The 24,491-nt window shown below is 38.9% G+C and overlaps 1 protein-coding gene across 1 annotated transcript in view; it reads left to right on the top strand.

The window, feature by feature from the left end:
• The window catches only part of mccc1 (methylcrotonyl-CoA carboxylase subunit), a gene marked incomplete at its 3' end in the record, with an annotated part of 49,543 nt that extends 25,058 nt beyond the window's left edge, over positions 1–24,485 (top strand). The window contains exons 7-18 of the mRNA XM_020533626.2: positions 64–175; positions 1,786–1,867; positions 9,668–9,795; positions 11,624–11,807; positions 11,899–12,008; positions 13,926–14,142; positions 14,232–14,318; positions 16,233–16,282; positions 17,682–17,819; positions 18,759–18,866; positions 22,404–22,475; positions 24,480–24,485. Of these exons, the coding sequence (XP_020389215.2) occupies positions 64–175; positions 1,786–1,867; positions 9,668–9,795; positions 11,624–11,807; positions 11,899–12,008; positions 13,926–14,142; positions 14,232–14,318; positions 16,233–16,282; positions 17,682–17,819; positions 18,759–18,866; positions 22,404–22,475; positions 24,480–24,485 (1,294 nt within the window). The remainder of the gene's footprint in view (positions 1–63; positions 176–1,785; positions 1,868–9,667; positions 9,796–11,623; positions 11,808–11,898; positions 12,009–13,925; positions 14,143–14,231; positions 14,319–16,232; positions 16,283–17,681; positions 17,820–18,758; positions 18,867–22,403; positions 22,476–24,479) is intronic.
• Positions 24,486–24,491: the final 6 nt, after the last annotated feature.

Consider the following 24,491-nt stretch of genomic DNA (forward strand, 5'->3'; position numbering starts at 1 on the left):
TACCTGCCTGTGCAGCATGTCACATGTTCCAGTGAATTAACAGATTTTTGTTTTTCGTTTTAGACATGTAGAAGTACAAGTGTTTGGAGACCAGTATGGCAATGCTGTTTATTTGTTTGAGAGAGACTGTTCTGTACAAAGAAGACATCAAAAAATTATTGAAGAAGCACCTGGGGTAAATCATTCCTGTATATGGAAATTTGATCTGAGCAGTTTAAATGTAACAGATGGATGTTGTTACTAGATTGTCAGTAAAAACAAATTGCACACAATATGTTCAGAGTTGTCTAAGCCTGCATAAAAGATTGCAAAATTTTATGTGCCGATTACCTTCAGTGCAAAGTTTCCATAAGCTTTTGCACTCAAAGCTGGACTCAAACTCAAAAGTACCCATACTGCCACAGAGAAATAATCATCAATGGGAATTTCCATGAATCACACCCATTTGTAGACTTTATTAGATGCTTTAAAATTTAAGATTTTTTACTACAAGGTCATGAATTGGGAGATTAAAAGCTTTTAAATATATATATTAAATATATATTTTTGAATATGCTAAGAAACTAGCACTTATACTTGGCAAAGTGCTTAAATGGGTTAGAATAATTTTTTATGTTTTTTAAAGTATTTAAAAATGGTAGCATGGGAATATCATGGATGGCATTGGAGTGTGATTCTGCTGCTGCTGATGGTCCACAGAGTCTTGTGGATGCTCAGCGTTGAGTTGCTAGATCTGTTCAAAATCTATTTGCATTTAGTATGGTGATAATGCCACCCAAAGTGATGTATTCTCAATGTGAAGGCGGGACTTTGCCTCCACAGGGACTGTGTGGTGGTCACTCTAACATTCACTTCACCATCAATATACAGTTATAACAGCGTATAACATCTACAAAATGCACTGCAGCAATTCATCTAGACTTCTTCAACTGTGACTTCCACCACCTGGAAGGACAAGGATAGTAAATGCAAGAGAACATCACCACCTGCAAATTCCCGTGCAGATCATGTACCATGCTGACTTGGAATTATATCACCACTCTTTTTTTTACTGTCACTAGATCAAAACTAGGAATTTCTTTCACTGTGGGTGTACCTGCACTCCAAGGACTTCCATGGTTAAAGAAGGTGGTTCACCATCGCTTTCTCATGGTTAAGTAGGGATGGACAATAAATGCTGGCCTTGCCAGTGAAACCCACATCTAGCGAACAAAACCAAAAAAAAAACTATGACTTCACTGGGACCTTATTGGGATTCATATGTTACTGTACCTCAACATGCTATTTCATAAAGTAGTTTTTAATAAAAAATTTTAAAAATTTACTTCACGATGGCATAGCTGGTTAGGTCAGCCTTTGTTGCCCATCTGAATTTGTGCAGGTGGTAGAGGGCCTTCTCAAATTGCTCGGTGTTTTGTTATGACTTAGAAGTGCTGAGCAAGCTACAAGTGTCAGCTAACAGTGGAACTGGAGTGACTGGCAAGCCAAACCTAAAATTTATTAATGAACTTGTAGGTGTTTGCAACTTCTACTGAGAGCAGCTTTTTATTTATTGCCAGATTTCTCTTAAAACTGAATGCAAATCTTCAAACTGCAGTGCTGCAATCTTTGCTTGCTGTCTAGATTATTAGTTTCAGACTCTGAACTACTTGGCTGGTATCATAGGCACTGTGCTACCGTAGCTACATTTGATAAACTGAAACTTAAATCGATATTCTTACCTGTTCTTCAACCATCATGTGCATATAAAATATAAATAATTTTTCTTGGACTTTACTATTGTAGCCTGGAATTAGCCCTGAGGTGAGGAGAAGACTTGGCGAAGCTGCAGTCCAAGCTGCTAAAGCTGTCAATTATGTAGGAGCTGGTAAGTAAATGTTCATCACTCATAGAAGAATCAGATCCTTACTATGGACTCTGGACTTGCTTAAATTAGTGGCCTACTGAGGGCTAAATATATGTACACAGTTTTCTCTCCAAGCATAGCTGATGCCATTCTGGACAAGCTGTTCAAATGCAAAAGGTTGAAGTGATTCAGTAGTAACTTCTAATTTGATATTCTTCTGTTTATAGGACCAGAGTGCAAATAGGAACTGAGCAGAAAAGAACATGACAACAACAAGTACTTGCATTTATGTAGCAATTTAAACATTAAAAAAAGGACTATTTCCAAACAAAAATTGACACCGAGCTACCCAAGGAAATATTAGAGCAGATGACCAAAAATGTGGTCAAACAGCTATGTTTAAAGGAGGACAAAGGGGCAGTGATGTTTAGGGAGAGAATTCCAAAACGTGGGGACTATTCAACTGAAAGCAAGGATATCAACATTGGAGAAATTAAAATGGGAGGTGTACAGGTAACCAGATCTGGAGAAATGCAGTTATCGGGAGGTTTTGTAGGGCCAGAAGTGGTTACACAGATGGAAAGGGGCCAGATCATAGGGAATTTGAAAACAAAAATGTTTTTTGAAATCAAAGTACTACCAGCCCAGTGATCAGCTAGCACAGGGATGAGTGACAAGTGATGTGATTTTTGTTTTAATATTCTTTCTTGGGATGTGAGCATTGTTGGCAAGGCCAGCATTTTTTGCCTATCCCCAGTTGCCTTGGAAAGCAGTTTAAAGTGAACAACGTTGTTGTGGTTGTGGAGTCACATAAAGCTGAATAAACCAGGTAAGGACAATAATTTAAAAAAACGCAAAGAACTGTGGATGCTGGAAGTCAGAAACGAAAACAGAAATTGCTGGAAAAACTCAGCAGGACTGGCAGCAGCTGTGGAGAGAAGGCAGAGTTACTGTTTCAGGTCCAGTGACCCTTCAGAAACGGCAGATACTTTACTTTCCCTTGGGACATTAATGAACCACATGTGATTTTATGCTTGTAGATATTACTTTCATGGTCACCTTTATTGTGGTAACTTCTAATAATTAGCCACAGGAGTCTGAGTGCTGGTTTACAATTATGTATTCAAGCGAATGCAGGGACAGTAGACTAGTAAGAGTGACTTAGAATACTAAAAAGTTCAACACCTGTATACCATATGGTCATGTAGGCATCTCATTATCCAAATTCCATTCCCATTTCAATCTCGTAAGAAACAAATGTATATTCTAGTCCCAAGTTTATATCCCATCCAGCCAGTCAGGGTTTACTTAATCTTATCCTAGCCAGGCTGTCCCTGATAATTTTTGCTTCAACCCTTATATGTTTATTTTATCCTTACCAGTCAACCTTTTATCATTCCCAAGACCTTTCTGGAAAGTTCCTGCTGTTCTTGGCCTTCACGGTGTACAAGGTGCAACTGGAGAAGTCTTTTTTAATTTTGTGAAGATCGAAGTCCTTATTGTATAACTAGTCCTGTGACATTACAACAACAAAGTTGCTGGAAAAGCTCAGCAGGTTTGCCAGTATCTGTGAAGGAATAAACAGAGTTAACGTTTCGGGTCCAGTGACCCTTCCTCAGAACTAAGGTTCTGAGACATTACCTGTCACATTACTAGTCCAGTTCCTTTATCACTATGCCACTGTCTCCCCTAGGATATTAGGTTACAGGTAGCAGAGTATTAGATGAGCTCCAAGTTTATGGTGAGTGGAATATGGGAGAACAGCCAGAAGAGCATTAGAATAATTCAGAGGAAACAGAAACATGGATAAGAATATCAGCAGTAGATTACCTAAGGCTGGGGAATATCAGGCAATGTTATCCCTATAGATTTAAGGCCATCTTGATAATGGAATAAAAATACAAAATGCTTTTAGGCCTGGCAACACAGCTAGGATAGAACAACTGAGTTACTGGATGCAGGGAAGGATTCTACAGTGTAACCCTTACAATGAAAGACATTTCTAGGATTAGAAGTTACCTGACTTGGAAAGTGAAAAACCATCAGGAGCTAAGAATAATTTTACAGTGCTTCCTGGAGAATGAGTGCCAGTTAAGAATAGTGTAACATATCACCATTGTGGGAGATGCTGCATCATACCACCACCTGCAAGTCTTCCTCCAAGCCACTTACCACCATGTCTTGAAAATATATCACTCTTTAACTGCCACTGGACCAAAATCCCTGAATCACCTCTCTAAGGGCATTGTGGGTCTAACTCCAGTACATGGATGGCAGCGGTTCAAGAAGCCAGCTCATTACCATCTTCTCATGGGCAACTAGGGATGGCAATAGATGCTTGCCAGCCAGTGATGCCCACATCCCACGAATGAATTTTTAAAAAAAATCTGCACCGACCATGATGTCATTCTAAAGTAATCCCATCTTGCTTGCATTTTGTCTGCATCCCTCGATTCCCCTCTTCTATAGTCCAACTGATCCATTCTCTCTTCATATGTCAGTTCTGCCATCCAAAGAATCAGTCTGGTAAACCTTTGTTACACTCCCTCCATAGCCAAAACCGGAGGCCAAAACTGCACACAATACTTCAAGGAATGGTCTTTCTGAGGATTTGCAGAACTGTGTTTAATTAGAAAAAAAGTTAACCTTATTCAATGCTGAATGGCGGACAGCCAGAATGCCATATTAGGTAGAATGGAGTGGTTGAGGGCAGATGGTGAGGTGGGGCTGAATGTAGTCAATGACCATGTGGAACATGTTGTTTACCAATGGCTAAAGAAATAGGAGGGAGCCAAGGATATATCATTGGGAATCACTGGTAGTAATGATACAGCAGTGAGAAGAGAAACCATTACAGATGATTCTGTGGCTACTGCTGGTGAGTTAAGAATGGAACCAGGTGACTGGTTCCCTTCCAGCTGGATGAGAGGCTTTGGAAGAGGATATTGTATTGAGCTGTCTCAGATATTACAGGGAGGTCAAGATGGATGAGTAGGGATAATTTACCATGGTCATATTCAAATGGGATGGAAATTTTGACTTTGATAAATTACTTGAATACTGTGTCTGGGCAGAAACCTAACTGGGGCTCAGAAAAGGTCAGCATAGTTTGAGAAGCAACAGCATGTTCAAGGACTTTAAGAGGGACATTCAAGATTAGGTTTTATTTTCAAGAACCGTGGTGTCAGTTGTAGGTTTTTTTGAGGAAAGGGTTGGTGTCAACAGATTTGAAGGGAAAACGAACAGTAAGGAATGGTAACTATTAATAATATCTAGCATGGTAGCCAGAAGTTGTAGTTGGATGGTCAGTGGTTTGTTAGAGATAGGTCTGAGGGTGTAGGAAGTGAGACTCATGGACGATGAATTAATTGACAGCATGAGGAGAGATAGAAGAGAAACTGGAACCAGAACCATGGACACAGATCAGAAGAGGTCTCCATTATAAGACAGATAAGTAGAACTTTTTTCTTTGAGGGTTGTTAGTGTGTAGCATTTCCCTTTCTTAGAAAACCATGGAGACTGGATCATGGAATTTATTCAAAGCAGAGTTAGATTTTAGATAGGCGAGGAAACCAAGGGTATGGGGTACACGGAGTTGAGACCAGAACTGTATAAACCATGATCTGATTGAATGTCGGAGCAAGCTCAAAGGGAAAAATGACCTACCCTTGCTGTTAAGTCCTATATTCCTACGTAAGATGCAAGTACAGTCAGTTCTTATATAAAGCGATAGTTCCGTTCTTGTGCGATCTCGCATTATAAGAAAACGCGCAACAGCCGCACCATTTAAACTAATGGGGCTGGAATCGCGTTATAGCCAATATAGATAAGGAAAGTTCACATTCTACAAATAGTGATCTAAATTCTTGAATCGCATTAAAGCCAATTTGCGTTGACGAAACATGCATGAAAGTAGAATCAATTTGTACAGGCAAGGGCAGAGGGAAGTTTTAAAATTAGTTTGGCAAGATGTCATAAGAAAATGGTGGGGAGGTGATGGCCTAGGGCATTATTGCTGGACTGTTATTCCAGAGACCGAGATAATGTTCTGGCAGGTTCGAATCCTGCCACGACAGATAGTGGAATTTGAATTCAATGAATATCTGGAGTTAAGAGTCTAATGATGACCGTAGTCCATTGCCATTGGTCAGAAAATCTGGTTCACTAATGTCCTTTAGGGAAGAAAACTGCCATCCTTACCTGGTCTGCCCTACATGTGACTCCAGACCCACAGCAATTTGGTTGACTCTTAACTGCCCTCTGGGCAATTAGGGATGGGCAATAAATGTTGCTTAGTCAGCGATGCCCTCATTCTGTGAATGAATGAAGGAAAAAAAAACAGGGAAGCGGCAGAGGCAGCTGTTCAGGTGACTTGAATCTTACTGGCAAAGAAGCCCAAACATCTCATACCCCATGTTAGAGTATGAGGATGGAGAGTCCAAGGAGAGGGTTTAAGAAGGTAGTTTGTAATAGTAAAGAGAAGCTGGACATTACCATTGTATTCCAGGATGGTCTTGGAATATTGAGCAGTTCTGACAGAGGAATAGCAGAAACTATCAGTGCTTTGTGATGCAGCACGAATGATAAACCTGTTGTTTGGAATAAACATTCAAATCCCCTCTCCATGGACTTAAGGGAATGGAGATTATGACTGTGATGGGGAAATGATCAGGGTGAGAGAGAGAGAGAGTGTAATAAATGTTAAGAGATATTTGTGGCAGGAGGACAATCTGCATTAGAACGTTCTGTGCTACTGTGATCTTGTGCTTCAGTGTGCTTTCTTCCTTAGGTTTGTCCAATACTAGAAAAGAACAGATAATGTCCAGATACTCATACTGACCTTGTGACATTCTCTCCACTCAAAGTTTTGGCAAAGATCTGTAGCTCAGATTGTGGGTGAGGCTGTTGACTTGCTCGCCGAGCTGGCTTATTCTCATTCAGACGTTTTGTCATCATGCTAGGCGATATCATCAGTTCTCCACACGTATTGCAATCAACAAACACATAGAATTGGACCCCGTATAGAAACCCATACAGATCAAAATCGGAAATGACACTACTCACCATAATGGACCAAACAGTATAAATTCCAGGTGGAGTAGAAGGACACCGCTTTATCAGAGGCTACACTGATGATGTCACCTAGCATGGTGATGAAACATCTGAAGAAGAACAAGCCATCTCAGTGGGCAAGTCAACAACCTCATTCTCTCCAATGCCAAGATAACCTACTTTCGCCACATAACATTGCCAATTTTTGCCACAACTTCTGAAAAGCTAAAATGTCAACCATGTCTTTTGTTACTTCAGACTATACTCTTCTTCTGGTTAGTTTCCCAATTTACACCCTTTGTAAACTTAAGTTCAACCAAAACTCTGTTGTCCGAATCTTAATTCGCACCAAGTTCCATTCACTTATGTTTGGTGGCCTACATTGCCTGACAATGTAATCAATGGGAGCCAATGTCTTGAATATAAAATTGCATTACTGGCTGCCAGTCTCTCCATGACCTTGCATCTGTTTACCTCTGTTAACGCTTCCTGTCCTATAAATCTTGGTATTTCTCCAATTCTGGACTCTCAACCATCTCCATTTCCAGTGTTTTACGTTTGGAACTGTTTCTTTAGCTGCCTCGACAACAAATTTTGGGAACGAAAATAGAAATTGCTGGAAAAGCTCAACAGGTCTGGCAACATCTGTGGAGAGACCCCAGAGTTAATGTTTCGGGTCTAATGACCCTTCCTCAGAACTGGAATTTTGGATTTGACTCCCTAAATCTGTCTTTTGAGACATCCCTTAAAACCTGATTCTTTAGCCAAGTTTTTGATTACATGTCCTGATGTCTCATTATGTGGCTCAGAGTCAGCTTTTGTTAGCACAAGATATTCTGCTACCTAAATGCAGTATAGAAATGCAAGTTGTTGTGTCATTGGTATTTTATATAGCAGGTTGATAGGAGAAACTCAGTACATAAATTTTTGTTCCTTGGATCTCTCATTTGTTATAAACACAATTGAAGGGTCCCAACCCGAAACGTCAGCTTTCCTGCTCCCCTGATGCTGCCTGGCCTGCTGTGTTCCTCCAGCTCCACACTGTGTTGTCTCAGACTCCAGCATCGGCAGTTCTTACTATCTGTCAGGACATATGCTTCTGCTCTAACTTATCCTTCCCCAAAACTGAAAAACTAAAACCCTTTCTTCCCTTAGGCTTTCATTTCTTTTAGAATCACAGGCTTTTTAAAGCTTTAAATCATTTTTAGATGTCGTTTAATCATCAAATTCCTAATTTTTTGTTCTCCTTTGTTCTTTGCAAACCAAAATATGTGGTATTGTGCATGGTTACCTGTTGCTACCTTCATTTCAAAATTTAAAGAAAGGGCGTCCCATCAATATAACGCATTGAATTGTATTGAAAGCATTTTATGATGTACGTTATTTCCACTTTTGTAATTCCTGTTTATCATTGCTTATTGTTATTTGAAACAGAAGTAAACCACCTGTGGTGATAAATTTATGCTGATTATAGCAAGTTGGAATGCACATTATGCTTGTACTCTGAAATTTTGAAGAAGTTCAAAATTTATCTCGATTTCTTCTCTGATCCCCTCCCGTCCCCATTTCAGAAATAGCAGCAATAGTTCTGGAAATTGGACCTCCTTCTGCAGTGTTTATTGGTTGAATATGATGACCTTCATTGGCTTCACAGTTAGTTTTGCAGAAAATGAAAACTGAAATTGTTGATAACAATGTGAGCTGCAAAAATGTCTTTGCTATCAAATGAGCCAACTAGTTTTAGATTATAGCCTCATCATCCACTATCATCTTCTGGAATGTACCATATGTTTTCATGAGATGTAAAGTAGCTACACACTGTGTCATTTCATGTACTGCACCCAGATAGACCATAATGACCTGAGAAATCATGGAACCGTGCCAAATGTTCTCACTATCTCATACTTCTTGGATAATTTCCAACAAAAACATTTTAGCTTAGGTCTACTGCACATACTTAACAATGTCATGCAATCAACAAGATGTCCTTTCTTCAAAAGGGAATGTTACTATATCAGATAAGTCCAGTCAGACAGTTTTTGCTTATTTGCTTTCCCAAATACTTTAAATTAAGGATTCCTCTATGTATTCCTGCATTCATCTATTTCATCAATACAATGGATGACTGAGGGTTCTTTTATCCATAAAGATACTCTTCAGTGCATCCACACATAATCATAAGTAGGATTGATAAGTTTTGAACCAATTGAAACCCAATTTTTTTTCTGTTTCTACTTAAGTATTATGTGCCCATACTTTTCAATTTCAACCTTAATTTAGAAACACAGATTATAGCAATTGGCCATTCAGCCTTCAAGCCTGATCTGCCATTCAATATGATCCTGGGTGATCATCCAATTCGGTACCCGATTCCTGCTTTCTCCCTATATCCCTTAAAATTGTATATTATGACAATATTCTAAATAGTTAACTAATCTGCAAGTGTCTCTTTCAGTTGCATTTTAAAACTAAATATCATAGTTATCTGTTCTCTAATAGTTCCCTCATTTTGACAATTTTCACATTATCTTAGATCTGTTGATCTGAACATTTCTACAAAGAGGCGTTGGTGTACTGGTAGAAAAGAGATTGCTGCTGTTTTGATGTGAATTTGAACCTAAACCTAGTTGCAATATTACTTTGAATTTTGCGGATGAGTTGTTTTGGGAAATATTGTGCTAAATAGAGTGATGAACATTTTGCCTAAATAAATAGAGTTGTGATGAAAAGTCATGAATTTACAATATAAACCAATGTCTTGGTTTTCAGGGACAGTGGAATTTATCATGGACGCTCAGCATAATTTTTATTTCATGGAAATGAACACAAGATTACAAGTGGAGCACCCAGTCACTGAGATGATAACAGGAACTGATCTTGTTGAATGGCAACTTCGGGTGCGTGGAAATAGTTGTTTCTCATAGTTTATGTTTATAATACTTAAACCATTAAGTCATGACTTTGGTAAAACTGAAGGAATGAGTAGCTAAATGTTTGGTCTCAAACCACAGTTTTATTAATATACCTGAAAGGTTTAAAAATATCTGAAGGTTTCCACTCACTACTATTTTACTGTTTTTTTCCATACCTATATAATGCAGAAATCTCTATATAACATTTGATTAGCTGTGGGCATGGTGACATTGAGTGCTTGAAGATATCACAACATCTTGGAAACCTTGAGTTGGATTTAACTGGGAATATAATCCTTGCAATCCCCTGCCCCCATCCTCCACCAATGAAAAGTCCATTACTAGATTCTCCACCTGAAATCCAACATAGCGATATTAGATATTTTCTAATTAACCTGTTCAGAAATGTAAACCTCAGGAACAGGTGGTACTTGAACCTGGAACTCCTGGCAAATGCTGCACCACGGAACCCTAAAGCACAGCGATTATTATATTGGGAAGAACCTTCATTGTTTTAGGGTGAGACTTCCAAGCCATTTGGGAGGGAATTGAGAGATGCCAGACGATCTGTTTGACTAGCACAGAGGATGCTGGAGAAACTCAGCAAGTTTGCCATCATCTGTGAAGGGAGAAACAGATTTAATGTTTTGAGTATGGTATGACTCTCCTTCATCGGAATGGGTGAATAGCAAGATCGTGGGCAGGCCACATGTTTAGTAAGACCCCACGCCTACAAACACGCTAGTGGGATCACAGACAGGGTTGCTAAAAGTGTGCTGTGTAGCAAAGTGCAGTATGCTTCCTGAAGCATTTTGGTAGATTTTGTTACAGTAGCTGCTAAGCAATTGTAGATTGTTCAGTTGTCTGTGACCTTTTGACCCAAACCGTTAACTCTGATTTCTCTTCACAGATGCTGTCAGACCTGCTGAGCTTTTCCAGCAATTTCTGTTTTTGTTTCTGATTTACAGCATCTGCAGTTCTTTCAGTTTTCATACTGCAAAAGTAGGTTTATATCACAGCTTATGTGACCTCTGGGATAAAACCTGTAACTTTTGCAATGTTCTCTGTCGCTGATTGGAATTGACCCTTTTTAATATATTATCAAAATTAATTTCCTAAGTTTAGAGCAGAAATTGAATTTGAGAGTCTTGGATCTTAGGGAAAATATCTTAAACATTAGCTAAAAATGTACTGAAATTAATATAAGATGCCTTTAAGTAAGAATGAGAAATAGTCAATCACAACAGTTACGATATCACTGGCAGTCTTTCATGATTAACTATCATCTGTTTCTGGGAAGGTGAGGGTGACCTTTCTTTATAGCAATTGTTTTTCCAACTGGATAGTTTGAGAGACCACTTCAGAGTAATTGAAAGCTGATCATATGGTGTGAATTTAAGTTACCTCTGGACCAAACCAGACTAAGGTATAAGGTTCTCTTCCCTGCAGAACATTGTTTAAAAATACAATTATCAGTTGTATTGCAGCTTTCTGAAAATATCTCATTCAATCATTTCCAATCCACAACTTGCTATTAATCTGAACCCAAGAACTCTAGGTTACTAATCAGTCCCATACAGCAAAGCTGGTATATCTTTGAAGGATCGTTGATGAGTGGAGGAAATCGGAATAAAGAATTAATCCTGTTGTGACATGGTCAACTTTCAGTGCGTGCATGAAATCACATGGAAACACGACATGGTGCCAACGTATTTTAATGTATATGTATCAAATAGGGGTTCTATGAGTTGTTGGAAGTACAAACCCTGCTGATGGAATGAAAACGAATTAATATTTTTTCATCAAATGTCAGGTTGCGGCTGGAGAGGAACTTCCTTTGACACAAAAGGAACTCTCTGTTCAAGGTCATGCATTTGAAGCAAGAATATATGCAGAAGATCCAAGTAATAACTTTATGCCAGGAGCAGGGCCTTTAATCCATCTGTCAACACCAGTACCAGATACTTTTACAAGAATTGAAACTGGAGTCAAACAAGGTATTGAAATTATGCCAGGCGTTAACATCTTGACTCTATTTTAAGTAAATGTCTTTTTTTCTATTCAAGTGGATATTTATTTTCTTTTCAGGTGACGAAGTCTCTGTGCATTATGATCCAATGATTGCCAAGCTGGTGGTTTGGGGTGATGACCGTACAGTGGCACTAAATAAATTAAAATATTGCTTGCATCAGTATAATGTAAGTATGCAGACATTTCGAATTTCTAAAAATTGAATTTAGTACCTTATGATCAATTCCTGCTGAAAAAAATCACACATTTGTATGAAGGTAATATAGCTGATGCATTTTAGTATACGTCCACTTAGGAAGGTAATTGCTTTGAGGAGCCATAAATCATAAAACTTAACTTACTTTGGGATTTTAAAAGTGGTAGGGATAGGCATAAGACTAAAGCAGGACCCAGATAAATGCATCCCATTGACAGTAATTTATTATGGTAGATTGTGACTTGATCTCTTCTCATTTGATGATGGAACTTGGCCAAAGTATGATCTCTACTCATTTACTAATACTGACCCAATGCATTCGATAAAGGAATGACAGTAGGTCATATAGCACTTTGAGCCTGCTCTGCCATTCAATAAGATCATGGATGATCTGATTTTAACCTCAACTTTACAGTCCTACATATCTCAGATAATCTTCCGTCCTCCTGGTAATCAAAAAACTGTCTAACTCTGCCTCAAAAAATATTTAAAGATTCTGCATTCACTGCCTTTTGAGGAGTGTATTCCAAGGAACTGTCAACTTTTTGAGAGAAAAAGAAATTTCCTTATCTCTGTTTTAAGTTGGTGATCTGTAGTTCTAGATTTTCCCACAAGAAGAAACATCCTTTCAACATCCACCTAGTCAAGACCCCTAGGGATCATGTATATTTCAATTAAGTTACCTCTGACTCTTCTAAAATCCAGAGGATACAGGTCCAGTCTGTCTAGCCTTTCCTGATAAGGTAATCTGCTGATTTCCAGATATTAGTCTAGTAAACCTTCTCTGAACTGCTTCCTACACATTAACATCCTTACCTAAGTACAATGATCAGTACACCAGATGCAGTGTCACTGATACCCTGTATGTTCTGAGGAAGGGTCACAGGACCCGAAATGTTAACTCTGATTTTTTTCTTCACAGATGCTGTTGGACCTGCTGAGCTTTTCCAGCAACTTCTGTTTTTGTTTATGACTGAAGCATAACGTCTCTACCCTTGCATTTTATTCCTCTTGCAATAAAGATGACATTCTATTAGCTTTCCTGATTATGCAGGCAAGTACTACAAGTACTAAACTTCTGCAATTCATGCACAGGATACCCAGAGTCTCTGTATCTGTACACTGTACAACCACTTCGATAATATGCTTCCTTTTTATTCTGCAGAATGATGTGGAGGTGCCAGTGTTGGACTGGGATGGACAAAGTCAAATCACATGACACCAGGTTATAGTCCATTAGGTTTATTTGAAGACACAAGCTTTTGGAGCATAGCCCCTTCTCCTGACAAAGGGACTATGCTCCGAAAGCTTGGGTTTTCAAACAAACTTGTTGGACACTAACCTGGTGTCCTGTGATTTCTGACCTTGTCTGCCAGAATGGACATTTCCACACTTTCCCACATTGTACTCCATTTGCCAGATTTTTGCCGATTCACTTAACCTGTCTGTGTCCCTTTGTAAGCTCCTTATGTCCTTTTCATGACTCACTTTTCTACCCACCTTTGTGTCATCAGCAAATTTAGCAACCATATTTTTGATCCTTTTATCCAACTATTTTATTTAAGTTGTAAAGAGTTGAGGCCCCAACACCAACCCCTGTGATAGCACACCACTTATGATATCCTGCCAACCTGCAAAAGACCCATTTATTCCTACTCTCTGTTTCCTGAAAATACTATCTGACAACTTCTGTCACTCACTTTTCCTTGATAATATATTAATGACAAATTTGAAGTTTGAGAGTCATACCGGACTCGAAACATTGGATCTGTTTGCCTGTCCACAGATCTGCAGAGTTTCTCTAGCATTCTGTGTTTGTTTCAAATTTCCAACATCTGTATTATTTTGACTTTATTACATATAATTGATTGCTTTTGTGTTATGACAGATTGTAGGCTTAAACACCAACATAGATTTCTTACTCAACCTTGCTGCTCATCCTGAATTTGAAGCTGGAAATGTGCATACAGACTTTATCCCTCAACACTATGATGCATTGTTCCCAACAAAGAAAGCAACTAGTAAAGATGTCCTGTGCCAGGCAGCACTTGCTTTAATACTGCATGAAAGGATTCAGACTAACAAGTTTAAGGCATTTTCACATGGTAAGACCATCTTGTGACCTACATATACTCATACACTTTAAAAACACTGATTTGCTTGCATGTAATCATTTTGAAATAATTTTTTTCAGATCCATTTTCACCATTTTCAAACAGTAGTGGCAGGCGATTGAATATTCTGTACAGCAGGAATCTTGTGTTGCTTGATGGGCAGAATAGTAAGTATGATGTCACCAACACAACTTAGTTTTAGTCTTGGTTCATGTTGCTCTTGCTAACAAGTTTCAAATAATACTACTTCCTAGCAATGCACACTGACAGAAACAATAAGGTAGTAGTTTGTAGTAATAAAATGTCTCAAACATCAGAAATAGCTTTGTTTATAGTTTAAATCCTAAAATAAAAACATAATTTCACTTGAAGAAATTAAACACTGTCTGCAGTTTACCACCCATTTTTTCACCTATTCTCTAAATGGATTTTTGAGTTACTGATTTTTGTCTTTTTCCCTGTTTATTCCACACCTCTTCTGAAGTCATTTGATTACAACCTTCTGTCTCTGCTTTCTGAAAAAGACTCCTGTTTCTTTGTTTTAGCAACTCCTATTTCTTTGTTTTAAGAGGAACTGTCTTGTAAAGCTTTTATGGTATAGACTGTATAAATGTTTCTGATTTATAAGACAAACCTTTAAAACTGAAATATAGTCCATCAATAACAACATTAATTGTAGAATTCACAACAACAAAAAATGCTAGTTGAAATAAGAAAAGATATGTTGCCAGATTTACCTGAAACCATTGATAGCCGGAATTAGGGATGATTGGCATGGATTTGAAAATTGCAGAGAGGAGCACACTGTTTGCATGCCCCACCCCCTAGAAAGGAAGCCAGCAATGAGCCAACAGACCAGAAGCAAGCCTGCTCTACAGCTATAATGTGATGTGGGTGGGCTATATTGCCTAACCATGGGACTTCCTGCCCCTTACTAGGAACTAGTACCATAGGGACTCTTGACCAATCTGATTGGATCAGGGTGGGTTTGGAAAGTTTTTATGGAGGTAAGACAATAGATGTTGGATTTTCAGAACAGGTAGATCAGAAGAAAGATGGGATTCTATCTTCAGGCAGATGTGCCCCTAAGGTCCAGCAGACATCCCTAGAAGATACCACCCCTTTCTTTTCATTGTTTTATAAGCTTCTTCAAAGAAATGCCTCCCCAACCCCACCCACCTGCCCATACTGCCCATACAACTTCATTTGGTGTGGCCTGCAGTGACATTGTCATGATTTTGGCACCCTCCATATTGTGGATGAGTGGTGGTGGGCTTACCACCAGCCGATTGTTACTTTCCCAACCACTGAAAACCTCAGTCACGGTCTCATAATAAGTAGCCAGTGGATAACTATGTGCTCTGTTTTGAATGAATGACAAGGTGATATAATGTAATAGTATTTAGTCTGGTTTCGCCCTAATATCTGAATGCTATGTACTGCAGCAAACTAAGGCGCACAGTAGAACATGTGAAGCAGACTGAAAAGCACCAGCAACTTCTGACAAAGTACAAGACAAAAGACCACAGGACAAAGCATGTTTCGAAACAGTGTGTCTGTTCACACACTGAAAACTTAATGCTTAATTTTTTAAAGTAAATTAAAATATTTAATATTAAGCTGATCAACCATAAGCCAATTATAACTTTTAAATTGTTCCATTTAGACAAAGAGCTACTGTGAAACATGTCTTTCATCAGACTACAGAAAATTTCCAGGGAGAAGATGGAAGTGTACGTCTGAGCAGACTTGACGAAACACCGAACTGCAAATAGTGAAGCATTAAGTAGAAAGGACTTAAAGATTTTGCATTTAACTAGAACAAAAATTCTGCCTTTTTGTGTAGATTTGAAACATGTCAGATGGCTAGACTTTGGATACTAAGGGGGTCAGAATGTGGTAAAACCACAGGAAGGTAGGGTGATACTTAAGATGAACCTTGATGTGATTCAATGGTGGAACAGCTGCAGAGAACTGACTAGCCTACTCATGCTCCTATGTCTTATGTGTTTAACTTCTTAGCACTGCAATATATAATGCTTGCATTTGTTTATTCCCTTTTTCTCCACATCCTCAAAAAGAGGTGAATATGGATGTGTCATATAACCCTGATGGGACTTACAGTATTCAGGTAAGCAAAGAGTTGCTTGAATCTTGCTTGACAGAAAGACATTTTACTGAAGCTATTCATCTTGTTTTCGTCAGTATAATGCAAGAACATCAAATTTCAAATGATTGCGGGAATTTATGCTGCAGGAGAAAAGGGTACTGGTTTGTTGATAAATTGAGTCTGTTTAGTTGAGGCATTGCCGTAGAAAAAGCAACAGTGAACTATAGCAACTAGCCCCCGCCCACCTCTGCCAAACTTACAGGCAGTTAGTAAAGGCATAAGGCTTGAATGTATTCCTTCGTTTTTAGAGAATGAATCCCTGTTTGAATGTATGTCAATTCTAGCAAGTGGACATGAGCCACATATGAGCTCAGCTGATTATGTTAAATCGGTCGTGTCAGGATTGTTCTGCAAGTGCTGCCTAATCATGAAATTAATCTAACAGACATTTTGGACTTTGCAAGTATGACCTGGTTGCAATAGATTCTGATTTACGTATTTGTTAAAATAGTGACAAGAAAGATGTATGGTGTATGTATACCTGAAGAAAATAAATGCTGTATTCATAGATTCCTACAGTGCAGATAGATGCCGTTCAGCCTATTGAGTCTGCACCAACCCTCCGAAGAGCATCCCACGTAAATTCACCCCTCCCTCTCCTATCCACATAACCCCACATTCCCATGGCTAATCCTCCTAGCCTGCACATTCCTGGATACTATGGGGCAAAGTAGCATGGCCAGTCCACCCAACCTGCACATTTTTTGGTCTGCGGGAGGAAACCAGAGTACCCGGTGGAAACCTACACAAACGTGGGGAGAATATGCAAACTCCACACAGACAGTCACTCAAGTCTGGAATTGAGCCTGGGTCCCCGGCGCTATGATGCAAGAGTGCTAACCACTGAGCCACTATACAGCATATGGTCAACAGGCTAACAATTATTCTGCTATCATTTGCTCAAATTGACAGATAAACGAGCTAACATTGCTTCCAAAATCAAAAATTGGTGGCTGTGAGCAAGAAAAGGGATGTTATTTTGTGTTTATTCTATCCATCTAATTTCACAAAATAAATCTATTAAACTATTTGTTCTCATATGCTGCAGCGGCAGCAGTAGAACATTGATCAAAAGGAGCTGTTTGGCCTATATGTATAATATTGGATAGAACAATCCAAAGCTAAATCTGTTATCCTGCACTCTCTTCATAACTGTATCTGCCTCAGTGAAATGACTTCTATCGAATCTTTTACCATCAAAATGTGAGAATGTATGAGGGTAAATCAAGGGTAAATCTTGCAATTCCAGTGCGGTATTGTGTTATTTTCATTCAGTAAAGCTACTACAGTCATGTTGAGTGTATCTAGTTTGTAAGAACATTAGGCATGGACTTGTACTTAAATTTCGACTCCATTTCAGGTTGATGGAGAGGTATTCCATGTATTTGGAAAACTGGAGAAGGAGGGTGAAGCTACATACCTGAAATGTTCAGTCAATGGAATGGTTTCCAAGCCTAAAGTAGTTCTTACAGACAACACTATTCACCTGTTTTCAATGGTAAGATACATTCCTGTTTTAGATATGAGGAATGCAATTCAGCATGGTAAATATGGCAAGCACCATTCATTACTCCTCAGATACTGAAACAGTCCACGTCCAAGAGCAACAAGATCTGGACAATATCCGGGCTTAAGCTGACGATTGGCAAATGACTTTGCGCCACACAAATGCCAAACAATAACCGTCTCCAATAAGAGACAATCTAACTGTGCCGCTTGACATTCATTGGTGTTACCATTGCCGAATCCCCTACTAACATCCTGGGATCACCATTGATCTGAAACTCAAGTGGACTCGCCACATAAACACAGTAGCCACAAGAGCAGGTCAGAGGCTGAAAATACTGTGGCAAGTAACTCACCTCACTTGTCCGTCACCTCTAAAGCACAAGTCAGAAGTTTAATGGAATACTCTCCACTTGCCTGGATGGGGGCAGCTGCAACAACACTTGAGAAGCTTGATACCATCCAGGACAAAGTAGCCCACTTGATGGGTACCACATCCACAGACATCCACTCCCTCCACCACCGATGCTGAGTAGCAGCAGGGTGTGCCATCTACAAGATGCACTGCAGCAATTCACCAAAGATCCTTAGACAGCATATTCCAAACCCATGACCACTTCCTTCTAGAAGTACAAGACAGCAGATACATGGGAACACCACTTTCAAGTTCTCCTCCAAGCCACTCACCAACCTGAATTGGAAATATATTGCCATTCCTTCACTGTCACTGGGTCAAAATCCTTGAATTCCCTCCCTAAGGGCATTATGGGTCAAGCTACATCACATGGACTGCAGCGTTTCAAAAAGGGAACTCACCACCAACTCCTCAAGGGCAACAAGGGATAGGCAATAAATGCTGGCCAGCCAGCGATGCCCATATCTGAGTGACTACAAAAAAGAAGTGACAAAGGTTTTGATTATTTTTATTCAGGAAGAATCTGTGCAAGTTAATACCCCTGTGCCAAAGTATTTAGTTGGAATTGATGCCTCTGGATCTCAGGGAGGAGCAGTTGCACCAATGACTGGAACTATTGAAAAGGTAATATTTTGTTTTGAATCCATGACTCTTAATGTGTTTTCCAGATAATATTCAATGAAAAAGACTAAATTGCTAACTTATGACTGCTACAAGAAGGTACATGTGCATAACTGTTGGGTGAGAACAGGATTAGATCAGCTAATGCAAAGTAAGCAACCTGGGAAAATATATTCAGAGATAGTAGGAACTGCAGATGCTGGAGAATGTGAGATAACAAGGTGTGGAGCTGGATGAAGACAGCAGGCCAAGCAGCATCAGAGGAGCAGGAAGGCTTCAGAAATGAAGAAGGGCCTAGGCCCGAAACGTCAGCCTTCCTGCTGTGTTCATCCAGCTTTACATCTGGTTATCTGGGAAAATATATTGTTTAGTCTTAGAGAACAGGAATGGCCACTTGGATGACACATTTGATGGCTGGTAGGTCCAGTAAAGCTAATCCCCATTTTGAGTTGGCATTTTTAGGATTTGCAAGATAACAACAATAACATTTTATTTGTGAAATGTCGTGAACGGAGGTAATGAGGGGCATGGATAGGGTGATTCGCCAGTGTCTTTTTCTCAGGGTAGGTAAGTCCAAAATTAGAGGGCATGGGTTTAAGATGAGAGGAGAAAGCTTTAAAAGGGATCTAAGGGACAACTTTTTCACGCAGAGGGTGGTGTGTATATGAAGAGTTGGACCAAAGGGTCTGTTTCCGAGCTGTATGACTATTACCCTATGATTCACAGAAAGATTAAACAAAATTGGACATCAAACCATGTAAGGAGACATTGGAGCAGATGACAGAAAAGCTTGGTCAGAGAAGTAGGTTTTGAAGAGGGTCTTCAGTGGAAAAGGAGGTGAAGAGGTTTAGGGAGGGGCCTCTCGAACTTTGGACTTCAACAACTGACGGCACAGCATCTAATGATGAAGCAGTTAAAATAAGGAGATGCTCAACTGGCCAAAATTGAAAGAATAGAAGTACTGCTAAGGATTGTACAGGGGAGGGAGAGATTACAGAGTCATGGTGGGAGAGAGTGGGGGTTTAAGCCAAAGAGGAACTTGACCATAAGGATGTGAATTTTAAAGTCGAAGTGCTACTCAAATGAGGGCCAGTGGAAAGACATAGGTTGTTAAGTTTTATCTAAACTTAAGTTGGTGGAAGATGCTCGACAAAGGAGTCACATTTAGAGGAAATGCATAGATGAGGACTTCAAACAAAATGACCTGAAGCAGAGATGACATTGGGTAATATTATAGAGGTGAAAGTAGGTGATTTTACTGTGAATATGTGATCATACTAACATACATACAAACAAGGAACAAGAGTAGGTCACTTACTTGTTTAACCTGCACTGCCTTGGCTGATCTGATTTTAAACTCAGTTCTACATTCCTGCATATCCCTGATAATCTTTCATTCTGTAGATCATTTTTACATAGTACCAATGTTGAGAACACTGGAAAGGAAAAGAGAGAACTTTAACAAAAGTTTTAATCTTGGGTATCATCTTTTATTTTATGCATTACTTTAAATTTTGATCAAGGTGATGGAATATATGCATGATCCAAGATTCTAGCCCACAATCAAGAAACATTAGCATTCCCAACCTTTGTAGGGTGACAAGTTATCAATTTCACTGAATTGTGTTCCTGAACTGCTACAGTCCATTTGGTATAGTGCACCCACGAGCTGCTATGAAGGATGTTCCAGAATTTTGACCCTGTGACACTGAAGGAATGGCGATATATTTCCAGGTCTGGATGGTGAGAGACTTGGAATGGAATTTAGAGCTGGTGTTCCCATGTATCTGCTGTTCTTGGCCTTTATAGATGGTAGTGGTTGCAGGTTTGGAAGGTGCTATCGAAGGAGTCTTGCTGAATTTCTCAGTGCATCTTGTAGATGATATGCACAGCTGCTGTGTATCAATGCAGGGACAGTGGATATTTGTGGATATGGTGCTAATAGTTTGTCCTGGATGATGTCAGACATCTTGTGTTGTTAGAGTGGGGAGAGTTCCCCAGTAGACAATACTCCATCACGCTACTGACCTGAGCCTTGTAGTAGACAGGCTTTGGGGAATCAGAAGGTGTGTTATTCATTTTAGGATTTCTAGCCTCCAGCCTGCTTCTGTTGCCATATTATTTTATGCCTTGTCCAGTTCAGTTTCTGGTCAGTGGTAACCTCCAGAATGTTGATAGTTGGAGAGGGGTGGTTGTGTGTGTGTGCGTGTGTTTGTGTGTGTGTGCATATATGCACGTATGTATGTATAGAAATGGCAAGGAAGATATCATTAAATATCAAGGGATGATGATTAGATTGCCTGTTATTGGAGGTGGTCAATGCCTAATGTTTGTGTGGCGCACATGTCACTTGCCATTTTTCAGTCCAAACATAGATACTGTCCAGGTCTTGCTGCATTTGAATGTGGACATTTCCAATACCTGAGGAGTCATGAATGGTGCTGAACGTTGTTTAGTCAACTACGAACATCTCCACTTTTTACCTTGTTATGAAAGGATGAACATTATGAAGGAACCAAAAGTGTTTAGGCCTGAGACCCTATTCTAAGGAATCATGCAGTGATGTCCTGGAGTTGAGATGACTGACCTCCGACAGTCACAACTATCTTCCTTTGTGATAGGCATGACTCCATCCAGCAGAGTTTTCCCCCAATTTGCATTGACTCCAGTTTTGCTAGAGTTCCTTGATGGCACTCAAATGCAGCCTTGATCCCAAGGTCAATTATTCTCACCTCACTTTGCCTCTGGAGTACAGCTTTTTTGTCCATGTTTGAACATAGCTGTAATTAGGTCAAGAACTGGCCGAGTGGTCCTGGTAGAAGCAAAACTTCTTTGGCAGGTTATTGCTAAATAAGCGCTGCTGAATAGCACTGTTGATGACTGCCATCTCCAAATTGTATGGATACAAAATGAAGAAGAAAGGTTACCACCCTGGTAGAATCATAGGACCGTCATTCTGTTTTAATAAACACTCTTCACAAGCCAGGATTCCATCCCCCATGATTATATTGCTTTTCTCACTGGGGTATTGAAGTTTATGTTAATTCCTCTTTCGGATACATATTGCTGGCCAGATTATTAATAGCTTTGGGGGAATGTTACTGACAAAGCTTAACAATTCACGGTCAAATATTTTCAATTTCTTGCGGTATGATTAAAAAAATACAGACCATTAACTTTGGAGCAGTATTGCCACAATATTTCAAATCCTGTGTCTTCATACAGAACAAGCCTAGATCCTGCACAGCACCATCTGCCTACAAAACTCTTAATATTTTTGCATGCGTGCAATATCTTGAATTAGATTAAACTTTCTATATTTTCAAACTTTTATGAATTGCAAGGTTGTCTTTAATTCAATCAAGATGTTGGAATGTAGTATAAGACTTCACAAAGTCATACATTGAATGTATTAGAATGAAAGAGGGAAGCATAGTTTAAATAGGTATGGAATATGGTATAATATTGCCACTTCATTCTGTAGCTGCATATGATCCTGGCTATTGCAAACTGTAATAACTGATTATCCCTGTTTTCAAGGTGTTTGTTAAGGAAGGTGATCATGTCAAGGCTGGAGATGCGCTAATGGTAATGATAGCCATGAAAATGGAGGTGAGCAACTATATTCTGTCTAAAGCAATATAGGTTTCACTTTATTTTACCTTTGTAATTTTAATTCTAAAAGGTTGAATTGTTGTTGTTTAAAGGGAGTATTTACATGACAAATGCCAAGAAATTTAATACTGCAGGCAGTTTCTTACTGAAACAGGAGCCTCCTCTCCCAACAACATTAAGATTCTGTTCGAACGCAAGTGTAACAGATATTCTGTCAGTTAACTTAACGGCACAGTTATATAGCCTGTTCACTGTAAGCATTTTACTTGATCTTTTCCAATTGCTGTTATTTGAGGAAGATTATATACTGTATGTTTCAAATCTCTGTCAATAAGAGGTATATAAGAATTTGATTTCAACCCTAAACCTGTTTGGATGTGGAGGGATTAATACTAAACATGAGTTTACCTAGCTTTTATTTAGTCAGAAGTTACATGACACTAGGTTATAGTCCAGCAAGTTTATTTGAAATCACAAGGTCTCGGAGCACTGCTCGTTTGTCAAGTGAAATCAAAAATGACAGTTTAATTGTGGGTAATTTTAATCTTCATGTAGATAGGAGTAGTCAGATTGGCAGAGGTAGCTGCAAAGAAGACTTCATTGTATGTATTTGGGACAGTTTCCTCAAATAGTATGTTGTGGATCCAACCAGGAATTGGGCTGTTTTAAATCCGGTCACGGGTAATGAGGCAGGTTTAATAAATTACAGCAGAGTGAAAGGTCACCTAAGAAACAATGATCTTAATATGGTAGAATTTAGCATCCACCTTGAGAGGGAGGATCTATGGTCAAAATAACTTTGCTAAACTTAAATAAGGGTAATTACAACGGAATGAAGACAGAGCTGGCTGAATGTCAATGACATATGAGAAATACTGAGAGGTGTTGGTGAGCATGCATGTGTCAGAGAGCCAAATCAACATGCACATAGTTTAATCATAAGCTCACTGAAACATCCCAGGATTAATGACAGCATCAACATGCATCATAGCTCTGGGTTTAGAAAATTCTCCACAGGGAGGTCAGCAATGTTTTTTGTTTAAGCATCATTTTCTTACAAATAAATTAACAGAAGCAAGCCAAAGTAAAATTTGTATATGCTAGCTAACATGCAGGAAGTTTCATTCCTGTGCAATGCTGTGTTTGAACATCAACAATTTCTCTTTCTGATGCATATTGCTGGCTGTATTATTAATTAGCTTTTGGAGGAAAATGATTTACAAAATGTAAATGTTCACTGTTAAATATTTTCAATTTCTTATGGAGAATTGAAAATTACTGCATGTAGGAAAAAATTAAATGATGCATACATTTATGGGATCACAGAACATGGGGATTAAATTGAGATCGATCCAGACCTCCAATAATACTTGACAATTAACATTTCCAACCACTGCACAGTAGCAATTAAAGCAAATACACCAGAATGCTAAATTATGAAATTAAAATATTAGACTGCAAGTCAGATGAAGTTATTCGCAATAAATGTATAGGCATTAGTCAGGTCACAACTTCACTTTTTTCCACTTTTTATCACCTAGACACAAAGAAAGAAGTGCTTGAAGGATTTTGGAGAAGAACCTTGAGGCTATCACTGGGAAATATGGGAGATATTTGAACTTTTGTTGTCTAGAAAGCAGTTGGCTGAGAGAGAATCTTACAGAGATATACAAGATAGTAAATCATATCAACATAGTAAATATACAACTTTAGATCAGATTGTAAAGGCAATTCAGACTAATACAGTGAAATTGGGGCTAATTTCAGAATGATATTTATATAAGATAATGGATTTCCAAATACAGTGGTGGAGGCAAATATTTTGGAACTGTTTTTATTTTTGTGATGTGTTTTTTTTAAATTAATTATGTAGCCGTAACAATGGGGAGTACAGGGTCTGTCTGCATGGATAAACTCATATGGGCTGTGTTGCATTTCTGAGGCATTTTTATTGTATTAATTTAGAAAAAGGTAAAATCTATATTCACATTTATTTTTCAGCATACAATAAAA

Source organism: Rhincodon typus, chromosome 13 (genome assembly GCF_021869965.1).
Source record: "Rhincodon typus isolate 14 chromosome 13, sRhiTyp1.1, whole genome shotgun sequence".
Classification (NCBI taxonomy): Eukaryota; Metazoa; Chordata; class Chondrichthyes; order Orectolobiformes; family Rhincodontidae; genus Rhincodon; species Rhincodon typus.